Source organism: Nansenia antarctica, assembly GCF_963989245.1.
Source record: "Nansenia antarctica genome assembly, chromosome: 8".
NCBI lineage: Eukaryota > Metazoa > Chordata > Actinopteri > Argentiniformes > Microstomatidae > Nansenia > Nansenia antarctica.
The window spans coordinates 19958974-19972076 of record NC_137678.1 but is presented as its reverse complement, the minus strand read 5'-3'; the positions used below and the strand labels follow the sequence as shown (position 1 = coordinate 19972076).

At 44.4% G+C, this 13103-nt stretch overlaps 1 protein-coding gene across 1 annotated transcript in view; it reads right to left on the bottom strand.

The window, feature by feature from the left end:
- The window catches only part of LOC308164003 (targeting protein for Xklp2-B-like), a gene marked incomplete at both ends in the record, with an annotated part of 28698 nt that overhangs the window by 11304 nt on the left and 4291 nt on the right, over positions 1–13103 (bottom strand). Inside the window, 6 exons of the mRNA XM_080538170.1 lie at positions 76–182; positions 519–635; positions 1359–1445; positions 2081–2219; positions 4520–4629; positions 4966–5088. Coding sequence (XP_080394296.1) covers positions 76–182; positions 519–635; positions 1359–1445; positions 2081–2219; positions 4520–4629; positions 4966–5088 — 683 coding nt within the window. The remainder of the gene's footprint in view (positions 1–75; positions 183–518; positions 636–1358; positions 1446–2080; positions 2220–4519; positions 4630–4965; positions 5089–13103) is intronic.

The following is a 13103-nucleotide window of genomic DNA, read 5'->3' as shown; positions in this document are numbered from 1 at the left end:
CACCACGCTGCCTACATCCACCCAATCCCAGGGGTTGATGGGGGGGGGCACGGGGGAGATGTCAGGGCTACTCACTGCCTGCCATAGCAGCCTTGTAGCTGGCCTCGGTCCTCCTTCTCTGGTCCGCTACTTCCTTGTGAAGGCTCATGCGCTCCAACTCCTGTTGCTCAGAGCTCTTTTGCCTGGGGTAGACATAAGTCATTATAGAAACTTTTTAAAGGCCGTTGAGGTTTGCTGCACAGGCCAGCCCAAACATGGCCCCAATATTGTTTAAATTACATTTTTATATTTCACATTCTAACCAGCGGTAAATAAGTGGACCGTTTCAGTCCACGTCAGGGTTTTAACAGAGTTTACTATTCATTAGAAAAATCACTCAACTCTTTGGCTAGCTGTCATAATGCTACCTCCCGTCTCCATTTCTATGTTCTCTCTGGTTTGTGACTCATAACGCATTATGTACAACATTTCTAAAAAGAAATCAAACCAGTCCATGGCCGCCTCTCTGCACGACTCACTTGGTGTTGTTAGCTGCTGCTGCCCGGGCCTTGACTGCCTCCAGACGCCCGCTGGTACGGGCGCCACTCCTGCGGCCGCCACTCCTGCGTCTGACCAGCTGAGACGAGGAGGCGCTCCTGGGAAAACAAGCACAACAAGGGTCAGGTTACTGTATTCTACCCCCGCAAAAAAATAAATAACTTGATTAGAAGCATCTCTATTCAAAGCTGATTGCATACTCCTAAAAAAAGAAAAGGTGCCACAAAATTGTACCGGTATGAGAGAACACAGTGATAAGACCATGTGTCCATTTCAAAAGTTCTGATGGCCATTCCAAGTCAGTGCATTATTGATAAAAAAACAATCCCTTGAAAAGAACGTTTGCCACCACCGTGAAAGATAAGACACTGCAGATTTACCTGGACAGACGGACAGCTGTTTTTACAATGGATGGTTTAATGCTGTAAAGAGTAACACAGTCAATAATAATAATAATAATAATAACTTTAATTTATATAGCGCTTCTCAAAAACCCAAGGACGCTGTACTGTGTCTGGCTCAAGAGGGTCCAAGTCTGCCATGACAACAGCAAACATGCACATCCTATAGTCTCAGGCGTTGGACAGAAGCAAATGTAAAGAGGATTGTCCTCCACTCTGATATAATACACCCACTGGGATCTTCACCAGGGGGAGCAAATAATATTCCCCTTTTCTGCCATGACAACATCCAAGAGTATGTCGGTTTAGAAACCAAGCCACACGTTCTGGTGATGATCCCAGATAACGGTGGCTGAGGGCAGGAGAGAGCCAGACACTGAGGAGGACAGGAGAGAGCCAGACACTGAAAACTGTACTGACCTTCTTTGCTTCTTGGAAGGTGGTGCGTTCTCGACGGTGGCATTCTTTTCAGGTTGTGGCACTCCTTTCACTTTGCGCTTCGACACCCTTTAGTGGAGAACATTTAATTTGTGTGTAACAGAGGTGTAATACAAAAACGGAGGTGACCAAAGCTTTGGGGGGAGGGAGAGTTCAAAAGGAGCCATTTGTTTATTCTTGTCCATTACATCTGAAAAACAATTGTATTTATTTCACAATTGTGGGGCTCCAAAAATGAAACAGTTTAGCAATAGCATTAGTCTAACAATTGTATGTACAATAGGCACATTGCCTACATCCCATATTTTGGAAATGTGGCTTGTGGAACATCAGGAGGGTGCGATTAACTCCAGGTTAGATCCAGGTTTAAATCCGATCCGGGCGCTAATTTCAGCTTGCATTCGGTTCCATCAATAAGGCTCAAATAATTCGCTGCAATCCTTTTGAGTAATTCTGGTCACGAGCAGACTTACAGGCTGGTTTAGGTAATGCGTGCGTCAAAAATGTCTCACAGGCGGAAACTACATCCCGAACGATAGTTCCTCAAGTGTCTTTTAGGAAATATTAGTTCCCACTTTTTACGAGATAGTTTGACCGATAGATAGATAATTTGATATTTTGAAAGTGTGATCGATCGATAGATATTTTGAAAGTGTGAGATATAAAACAATAAATAATAATAATTGGTATGTCTATCAACTTGCATTGGCGTCATCACAGCGGTGTGTTTGTCCATGGGCTTGTGGACGTCAACAGCAGGGCCTGCCTTCACTCGGCCGTCCGTACTGAAGTGGAACTCCTTTGGGACCGTGGTGGAGAGAACCAACTTCTTAGGGAGCTGGCCTGATGACACAAGTTGGAATATCTCTTTACAAAACAGACAAGACAGTTGCAACACTCAACTTTAATACCCAAATCTGAATTGAAACCCTAGACATTTGAGGTGATCTCAGGGATTGGATAGGCATAAGCAATGCATTAGTAGTCAAGAAAAAAAACCTGTACCACCACGCTGCCTACATCCACCCAATCCCAGGGGTTGATGGGGGGGGGGCACGGGGGAGATGTCAGGGCTACTCACTGCTAGGGGTGTAACGGATCACGGAAATTCCGTGATCCGTTCGGATCGCCCTCCACGGTTCGGAACGCGTGTGTACCGCGGATCAATTGCAAAAAAAAAAAATGTTTCTTTTTAAACCTTTATTTTACCAGGAAGTCACATTGAGATTAAAACCTCTTTTACAAGAGAGACCTGGCCAAGACAGGGTCAAAATAGTAGCTTAAAAAACAGTTCAGATAACAAGACAGGACATAAGACAGTGGCAACAATACAATAGACAAACAATGGTAGGGGTATTTACAAGGTGATTAAAACATTGAGAAGTCTAACCAAAGCAGGTACAGCGAGCGGTGACCACATCCTTTAATCTACGCTTGAAGATACTTATGGAAATAAGGGCCTCTAATTTAAAAGTAGTCTGTAGGTCATTCCAAGACCAAGGGCCATAATAAGACAAGCTTGCCCTTCCAACATTGTTCATGATAAGTGGCACCTTGTATTGTAGCCATCTACGAGACCTGAGACCCGAGCCACTCGGTATAGGGATGAACTTCAGGCCCAGATAATTCGGTAAGAAGCCAGAGATGATTTTAAACACAAGAGTGTACCAGTGTTGGAGCCTTCTGACAGAAAGAGATGGCCATCCAACCAGACTATACAGTGTACAGTGATGGGTCCTGAAGGCACTATTGGTGATGTATCTTAGAACTAGTGTTGTTCCGATACCGATACTAGTATCGGCATGGCCACCGATACGCACCAAAATGCTGGTATCGGTATCGGCGAGTACTTTAAAAAAACGTAATTTTTTTTTTTTTTTTTTTACTTAAGTTTTACAAAAACTTTACGAGTTTTACAAAGGTTTTGAGCAGTGCCAGACTAAGTGTTAGCAATAATTTTACATCGAGGTTATTATGCGGCTCAAAAAACATGTTTTTTTGTTTTGTTTTTTCAAACGCCGTGGTATCGGATCGGTACTCGGTATCGGCAAGTACTGCACGGTCAGGTATCGGTATCGGTACCGGGATCAAAAAATGGTATCGGAACAACACTACTTAGAACCGAATGATACAGGGGGTCTAGCTTGGATAAAGTGGACAGAGAAGCAAACCTATATACTGTATCACTGTTAACAAGTAATAATATTACTTAATATCTTACTTAATATCTCTTGTAAATCACAATGTAGGGTTGCCATGAAAAGATAGACGCGACAGTTGCGGGCTTTGTTTTACTCTAAAGCGCAATGATAGGTTGATAATGCGAAAGAAAAAGAATCCGTTGTTTGCTCACTACACGTGAAGCTGGGAATCCACAACAACAAGGCTGCGTTCGTAAATCCGCTCTGGAATCTGATCAGCGTTCAAGGAACGCCTCTTGTCCAATCAAATTACTTGGTCCCTTTATGACGTCGGACCCAGTGTGCGCTCCGGCGCTCTCAAAGCGAATTTACGAACGCGGCCCAAGTGTATCATGTTACGTTGTTCGGCGGAGAAGAACTCGAAATGCCTCCCTCGTCATTTAAATCCCATGTATGGGAGCACTTTGGCTTCTCTGTCAACTATGACGGGAGGCACGAAAAAGGTAGCTCGACAACTTCTGATAATGTAGGCATTTTTTTCATACCATGTTCAAAATAAGGGTTCACTTTATTATTTTGTTAAAAGTGGCATAAAACATGTTTATTCATCTGCTTTAAAGAGCCCAGTGATTCACTGCTGCAACCAGGCGCCTCCTCCCCCTCTCCTATCATTTAAATTGAGTGTATTTCAGTATAATTATGTAATGTTTGAGTGTAGAATATGTTATATATATATTATATATATGTATATATATGTATGTATGTATATATATATATATATATATATATATATATATATATATATTACCAGTTTTGACATCTTGAATGTTGTTGGTTTTTGTCACATAGTAAAAGTGGTGTTTTTACAGAATTCAAGGAAAAAGCAGTTTTTATAAAAACAAAAATGTTTTGTGTTGATCCGAAAAATGATCCGATCCGTGACTCAAAAACCGTGACACGATCCGATCCGTGAGTTAGGTGATCCGTTACACCCCTACTCACTGCCTGCCATAGCAGCCTTGTAGCTGGCCTCGTTCCTCCTTCTCTGGTCCGCTACTTCCTTGTGAAGGCTCTTCATGCGCTCCAACTCCTGTTGCTCAGAGCTCTTTTGCCTGGGGTAGACATAAGTCATTATAGAAACTTTTTAAAGGCCGTTGAGGTTTGCTGCACAGGCCAGCCCAAACATGGCCCCAATATTGTTTAAATTACATTTTTATATTTCACATTCTAACCAGCGGTAAATAAGTGGACCGTTTCAGTCCACGTCAGGGTTTTAACAGAGTTTACTATTCATTAGAAAAATCACTCAACTCTTTGGCTAGCTGTCATAATGCTACCTCCCGTCTCCATTTCTATGTTCTCTCTGGTTTGTGACTCATAACGCATTATGTACAACATTTCTAAAAAGAAATCAAACCAGTCCATGGCCGCCTCTCTGCACGACTCACTTGGTGTTGTTAGCTGCTGCTGCTGCTGCCCGGGCCTTGACTGCCTCCAGACGCCCGCTGGTACGGGCGCCACTCCTGCGGCCGCCACTCCTGCGTTTGACCAGCTGAGACGAGGAGGCGCTCCTGGGAAAACAAGCACAACAAGGGTCAGGTTACTGTATTCTACCCCCGCAAAAAAAAAAAAAACTTGATTAGAAGCATCTCTATTCAAAGCTGATTGCATACTCCTAAAAAAAGAAAAGGTGCCACAAAATTGTACCGGTATGAGAGAATACAGTGATAAGACCATGTGTCCATTTCAAAAGTTCTGATGGCCATTCCAAGTTAGTGCATTATTGATAAAAAAAAACAATCCCTTGAAAAGAACGTTTGCCACCACCGTGAAAGATAAGACACTGCAGATTTACCTGGACAGACAATGGATGGTTTAATGCTGTAAAGAGTAACACAGTCAATAATAATAATAATAATAACTTTAATTTATATAGCGCTTCTCAAAAACCCAAGGACACTGTACTGTGTCTGGCTCAAGAGGGTCCAAGTCTGCCATGACAACAGCAAACATGCACATCCTATAGTCTCAGGCGTTGGACAGAAGCAAATGTAAAGAGGATTGTCCTCCACTCTGATATAATACACCCACTGGGATCTTCACCAGGGGGAGCAAATAATATTCCCCTTTTCTGCCATGACAACATCCAAGAGTATGTCGGTTTAGAAACCAAGCCACACGTTCTGGTGATGATCCCAGATAACGGTGGCTGAGGGCAGGAGAGAGCCAGACACTGAGGAGGACAGGAGAGAGCCAGACACTGAGGAGGACAGGAGGGAGACAGACACTGAAAACTGTACTGACCTTCTTTGCTTCTTGGAAGGTGGTGCGTTCTCGACGGTGGCATTCTTTTCAGGTTGTGGCACTCCTTTAATTTTGGGCTTCGACACCCTTTAGTGGAGAACATTTAATTTGTGTGTAACAGAGGTGTAATACAAAAACTGAGGTGACCAAAGCTTTGGGGGGAGGGAGAGTTCAAAAGGAGCCATTTGTTTATTCTTGTCCATTACATCTGAAAAACAATTGTATTTATTTCACAATTGTGGGGCTCCAAAAATGAAACAGTTTAGCAATAGCATTAGTCTAACAATTGTATGTACAATAGGCACATTGCCTACATCCCATATTCTGGAAATGTGGCTTGTGGAACATCAGGAGGGTGCGATTAACTCCAGGTTAGATCCAGGTTTAAATCCGATCCGGGCGCTAATTTCAGCTTGCATTCGGTTCCATCAATAAGGCTCAAATAATTCGCTGCTTGGTTGCTATGCAACCAATCCTTTTGAGTAATTCTGGTCACGAGCAGACTTACAGGCTGGTTTAGGTAATGCGTGCGTAAAAAATGTCTCACAGGCGGAAACTACATCCCGAACGATAGTTCCTCAAGTGTCTTTTAGGAAATATTAGTTCCCACTTTTTACGAGATAGTTTGACCGATAGATAGATAATTTGATATTTTGAAAGTGTGATCGATCGATAGATATTTTGAAAGTGTGAGATATAAAACAATAAATAATAATAATTGGTATGTCTATCAACTTGCATTGGCGTCATCACAGCGGTGTGTTTGTGCGTTCTCGACGGTGGCATTCTTTTCAGGTTGTGGCACTCCTTTAATTTTGGGCTTCGACACCCTTTAGTGGAGAACATTTAATTTGTGTGTAACAGAGGTGTAATACAAAAACTGAGGTGACCAAAGCTTTGGGGGGAGGGAGAGTTCAAAAGGAGCCATTTGTTTATTCTTGTCCATTACATCTGAAAAACAATTGTATTTATTTCACAATTGTGGGGCTCCAAAAATGAAACAGTTTAGCAATAGCATTAGTCTAACAATTGTATGTACAATAGGCACATTGCCTACATCCCATATTCTGGAAATGTGGCTTGTGGAACATCAGGAGGGTGCGATTAACTCCAGGTTAGATCCAGGTTTAAATCCGATCCGGGCGCTAATTTCAGCTTGCATTCGGTTCCATCAATAAGGCTCAAATAATTCGCTGCTTGGTTGCTATGCAACCAATCCTTTTGAGTAATTCTGGTCACGAGCAGACTTACAGGCTGGTTTAGGTAATGCGTGCGTAAAAAATGTCTCACAGGCGGAAACTACATCCCGAACGATAGTTCCTCAAGTGTCTTTTAGGAAATATTAGTTCCCACTTTTTACGAGATAGTTTGACCGATAGATAGATAATTTGATATTTTGAAAGTGTGATCGATCGATAGATATTTTGAAAGTGTGAGATATAAAACAATAAATAATAATAATTGGTATGTCTATCAACTTGCATTGGCGTCATCACAGCGGTGTGTTTGGCGCAGGGGTTATGGCAGCCAGCGAGAAGTCCGAAGGTTGCTGGTTTGAGACTTGATTTAATTTAATGTTTTTATTTAATTTTTTACATTTAACCGAAGCTCTGCCCAAATATCGGCAGCAGGTCAAATGCCCCACTCGGGGGGAGAGGACGTTAGACCACTGCTACTGTACCATCAAGAACGCCTACCACGCTGTCTCCCGAGCTGCGCTGGGCAAATCTGACCACGACATTGTCCATCTGATCCCATCCTACAGGCAGAGACTAAAAGTGTCAAAACCTGTAGTTAAGTCGTTCAGAACATGGGACAGCGAGGCTAAGGAGAAAACCAGCGCCTGGTTAGAGCGGGCTGGCTGTGACGAGGGCTATGTGGAGTGGGCGGGGGCTGAGGCCGGTAACGACTTGGATGCGTACACTGACACTGTGACGTCATTCGTCAGCTACTGCGAGGAGGTGTGTGTTCCAACTCGGACCAGGGTCAGTTATAATAATGACAAACCCTGGTTCACAGCCCAGCTCAGAAGGCTGAGGTTGGAGAAGGAGGATGCCTGGCAGAGGGGTGACAAGAACAGGTTTAGAGACGCCAGGTACAAGTTCGAGGCAGCTGTTAAGCAAGCAAAACATCGCTACTCTGACAAACTGCAACAACAATTCTCAGATGGCAACGCTGCCTCTGTCTGGAAGGGTCTAAAACAAATTACCAACTATAAACCAAAACCCCCTCAGACCACAGAAAGCACTCTCCTTACAAATGAACTGAACAAGTTTTACTGCAGATTCGAACTACAGTCTGCCCCCTCTACTACTGTCCCCCCTCCCCCCCTCTCCCCAACCTCGTCTCCTCCTCCCTTCTCTCCCCTGAGCCCCACCCCCTCTGCCCGCACACACCTCTCTGTCTCAGAGAGAGAGGTGAACCGCCTGTTCAAGAGACAGAACCCCCGGAAGGCGGCCGGTCCGGATGCTGTCTCACCCTCCATGTTGAAGTTCTGCGCTGACCAGCTGTCCCCTGTGTTCAGCAACATCTTCAACTCCTCCCTGGAGTGCTGTCAGGTACCAGCCTGCTTCAAGACCTCCACCATTATCCCTGTCCCCAAAAAGTCGAGGATCACAGGCCTGAATGACTACAGACCCGTTGCCCTGACCTCTGTAGTCATGAAGGTCTTTGAACGCCTCGTCCTTGCCCACCTAAAGTCCATCACAGACCCTCTCCTAGACCCCCTGCAGTTCGCGTATAGAGCCAACAGGTCCGTGGAGGACGCGGTCAATATGGCCCTACACCATGTCCTAGAACATCTGGACACGGCCGGGACCTACGCCAGAATCCTGTTCGTTGACTTCAGTTCGGCATTCAACACCATCTTGCCACCCATACTGGAGTGTGGGCTCTCTGCACTGCAGGTGCCTGACTACACCTGCAGGTGGATCACAAACTTTCTGTCCAACAGGACCCAGCTGGTGAAGCTCGGGAAGTCCATCTCTGAGCTGAGGACCATCAGCACCGGTTCCCCGCAGGGCTGCGTCCTGTCTCCCCTCCTGTTTTCCCTCTACACCAACTGCTGTACCTCCAGCCACCAGTCGGTCAAGCTCCTCAAGTTCGCGGACGATACCACCCTGGTAGGGCTCATCTCCAGGGGGGATGAATCTGCTTACAGGAGCGAGATTAGGGATGCACGATATTATCGGCACCGATATTTATCGGCCCGATATTGAGGAATTAATGTTTATCGGTATCGGTATTTATTATAAAATTAGCCGATATTTAAACCGATAATATGAAGCCGGAAATATTTCTGCTTCCGGTTTCCGGTTTCCGCACTCTGCTTCCGGGTTCCGCGCTCAGGCACGCAGTTTGTATAGACGAGACGCGAGCGAAACATGCCTTCCCCTGTGTGGACATTCTTCACAATTTCTAAGGCAGATGTTGCGTTTGCAATTTGCAATACATGTTCAACAAAAGTTCGGAGAGGAGGGCAAAGGGCAAAGAGTTACAACACAACGAATCTAATAAGTCGCCTGAAGAATCACCATTGCAAGCACGCTGTATGGAAGGAATATCAAGCACTCGTAGCAGAACACGTTAGCCCAGCCACGGAAAAAGAATCCGCGGTGCCTATTGAAAACGCATTTGAAAACAGCAGGAAGTTCACTCGAGACAGCTCAAAGGCTCAAGCCATCAATGAAAAAATAATGGAGTTGATGGCCCTCGACGACCAGCCTTTCTCTGTAGTAGAAGATAAAGGATTTCGCCAGCTAATTTCACATTTAGAGCCCCGGTATGTACTCCCAAGTCGCCGCTATTTTGCAGACGTGTGCCTGCCGGCTCTGTATGATACAGTCGCCACACACATCCATAGTCTGATCGATACTAGCGTAAGCCAGATACGTTTTACCACGGACATATGGACTTCTGACGTTAGTCCAGTCAGTATGCTTAGTTTAACGGCCCAGTGGCTGGATGAGGACTTCAATATGAAGAAGACACTGCTGCATGCGCAGGAGTTCTCCGGTTCGCATACTGCGACAGCCATCTGCGGCGCTTTTGAAACCATGTTTGGACAGTGGAATATACCTAAGGAGCGGGTGCACGTTGTGCTGAGGGACAATGCGCGCAATATGGTCAGGGCTTGTGATGAATGTGAAGTTGCAAGCTTGGGCTGTATGGCCCACAGTTTACAACTTGCCGTTAATGAGGCTGTACTGAGCCAGAGAAGTATATCCGACTGTGTTGTGATCGGGAGGAAGATGGTAGGACACTTTAAAAAACCATAAAAGGAGGCCAGATCTTGGCTTAAAAAAGCATTGTGCACTGTATAACAGATTCTGTTTGTTAGAGGAAATAATAAATGAACATTTGAAGACTCAGAAGTGTTCTCTTTGTTGTGTTAACAATAGTGATGTAAGTTAGATTTGGTGAGATCACTATGGAATATTAAATCATCAATCTTTGCTCACTACATAGCCTTTCTTACCTTCAGGTGTGCATGAACTACAGGTTATCAACTGTGAAATGATATCTGAATTGTCTTTATTGTCATTGATATAGTACTGTACCAAACAACGAAATTTGGGAGGGGGAGCTCCCCTGGTGCTAGGAAAGAAAAAATAAAATAATAATAATAATATCGGTATCGGTATCGGTATCGGCCACGAGAAGCGGGTAAATATCGGTATCGGTATCGGTTGGGAAAAATGCATATCGTGCATCCCTAAGCGAGATTGACTTGGTGGTCTCCTGGTGCACCCGGAACAACCTTGAGCTAAATGCTCTTAAGACAGTGGAGCTGATAGTGGACTTCAGGAGGAACCCACCCCCTCCCTCTCCAATCATACTGGGAGGCACTCCAGTCACCACAGTGGAGTCATGCCGCTTCCTTGGGGTGACAGTCTCTCGGGACTTGAAGTGGGGGCCCCACATCGACGCCCTCACAAAAAAGGCCCAGAAGAGACTGTTTTTCCTGAGGCAGCTCAGGAAATTCCACCTTCCTAAGACCACGCTGGTGAACTTCTACACGGCCATCATTGAGTCCATCGTCACCTCCGCCATCATCATCTGGTTCCCCGCTGCAGCGGGTGATACGCTCGGCGGAGAGGGTGATTGGCTGCCCTTTGCCCCACCTTGAGGCCCTGTTTAAAAGTAGGGCTTTGGGGAGGGCCAGGAAGATCATGGCTGACCCCGCACACCCAGGACACGGTCTCTTCGCCCCGCTCCCCTCAGGCAGGAGGGTGCGGTCCCTAAATACTGTGAAGGCCCGTCATACAAACAGCTTTTTCCCCACAGCCATCCGGCTCCTAAATGCCGCTGCCCCCCCCCCCCCCCCAACCCTGACCCCTATCTATCTACCCTCCCTCCACCCCCACCCAGAGAGCTTTGGACTGTCTGGATATGAACACTTGAACACTTGATCTCTGCACTTTATATTTATATTAATTATGACTCTTGCACTTTGATGTTGGTTTGCACTGTCTTGTCCTGTCTTGCACCTGTCCTGCTGTAAACCGTGCTCCATGGTACCAAACCAAATTCCTAACATGTTTACATGTCATGGCAATAAAAGACTCTGATTCTGATTCAGATTCTTCATGCAAATCGATTTAAACAATATATATATACTGTATATCTTATCTGTCTGTTAATCATCTATCCATCAGTAATCATAAGAAAAAATAATCTATGCCAAATCCAGGGTCCAGTTAGAAGAACATAATTTACTACTCAGAAAGGCTTCAAACACCATTGTAATCGTGTTAGTTCTTGTAAATTAGCCTGCACCATCATTTTATAGCCTACATACTTTTTTAGATGAGATTTTAGATTAGATTCAGACAACAAAATGCAGTAAAAAGTGTGTCAGAAGAGGGATTTGAACCACCGTCTTAAAATGACGAATAAATACTATGGCAGCGGTCAATACCCTATGCCAGTGTTTCCCAAACTGTGGGGGTACTGCAGGGGGGGCGCAGAAATAATATGGGAGGGAAAAAAAAACATATGTTCCTTTTCAACCCATAATAAAATATAAAACTATAGTTGGATATATGTGTCTTGTTATTATTAGAAGAGAAAATGTAATGTTTTTACAACTTTATACAATTAATTATATCAATCTAGGTGGGGACCGGGTTAGGGGGGGCTCGAAAATATTTCCAATTACCCAAGGGGGGCCTGATTGAAAAAGTTTGGGAACCGCTGCCCTATGCCATGTGCCATGGCATGGTGACGGTACGACTGCATGTAGCCTGCTGCTAATATCACCACAGTAGTAAATATTAATTTATTAAAATATAAACGTATAACAATATCATCTCCCCCCAACTACAGTTTTTTCCAATCAATCAGAAATGGAAAAAAGGGGGGAGGAACAGCTACCATAGCTTCAAATAACCTAAACTGCAGGAGCATATCCTTTGATATATTCTCCTCCTTTGAATATCATGCCACAGTTATGGCATGCCAACCACCTATTCTTACGGTAACTGTATACAGGCCGCCGAAACCAGCCCCTACCTTCCTACCTGACTTCTCTGAGTTCCTATCCATTATCCATCCCAACTATGATAGGATTATTATCACTGGTGATTTTAACTTTCATGTTGATAATGAGGCTGACTTGAGGGCTAGGGAATTTATTGACCTCTTGGAATCTATGGATTTTGTCCAACATGTCAATGAACCCACTCACAATCATGGCCATACCCTTGATCTTGTGATTACAAAGGGTCTTGAGGTCTCAATATCAGGTATCAGCGACCTGGCCCTCTCTGACCATTTCTGTATTTTCTTTACCATTGTAACACGTAAAGCTGAAAGCAATGCTGAACGTGTTGTTAAAAAACGTTATCTTACCCCTGCAGTGGCTGAACATTTCAAAGCTTTAATGAACAGTAATCACACAACTCCCACGTTATGTGAAAACGACTTAGTAATTACCTTTAACAATAAAGTAAAAATGGCCCTAGACTCCCTGGCACCTACCAAACTAAAAAAGGTTGGAGCCAAGAGGAGAGCACCATGGCGAAACAGTGAAATAAATCTCCTAAAGAGAACATGTAGGAAAGCTGAGCGCAGATGGAGAAAGAGCAAATTACAGATTGATCAGAATATTTTTAAAGAACATCTATCTGCCTTTAACTTGGCAATGCGAAATGCTAGAAAAAAATCACTTCTCAAAGATAATATCTACAAACAAGAATAACCCCAGGGTCTTGTTCTCGACAATTGATTGCCTTGTAAACCCTGCTCCTAGAACTCTAGACGGCGCAGCCTCTGTCACCAA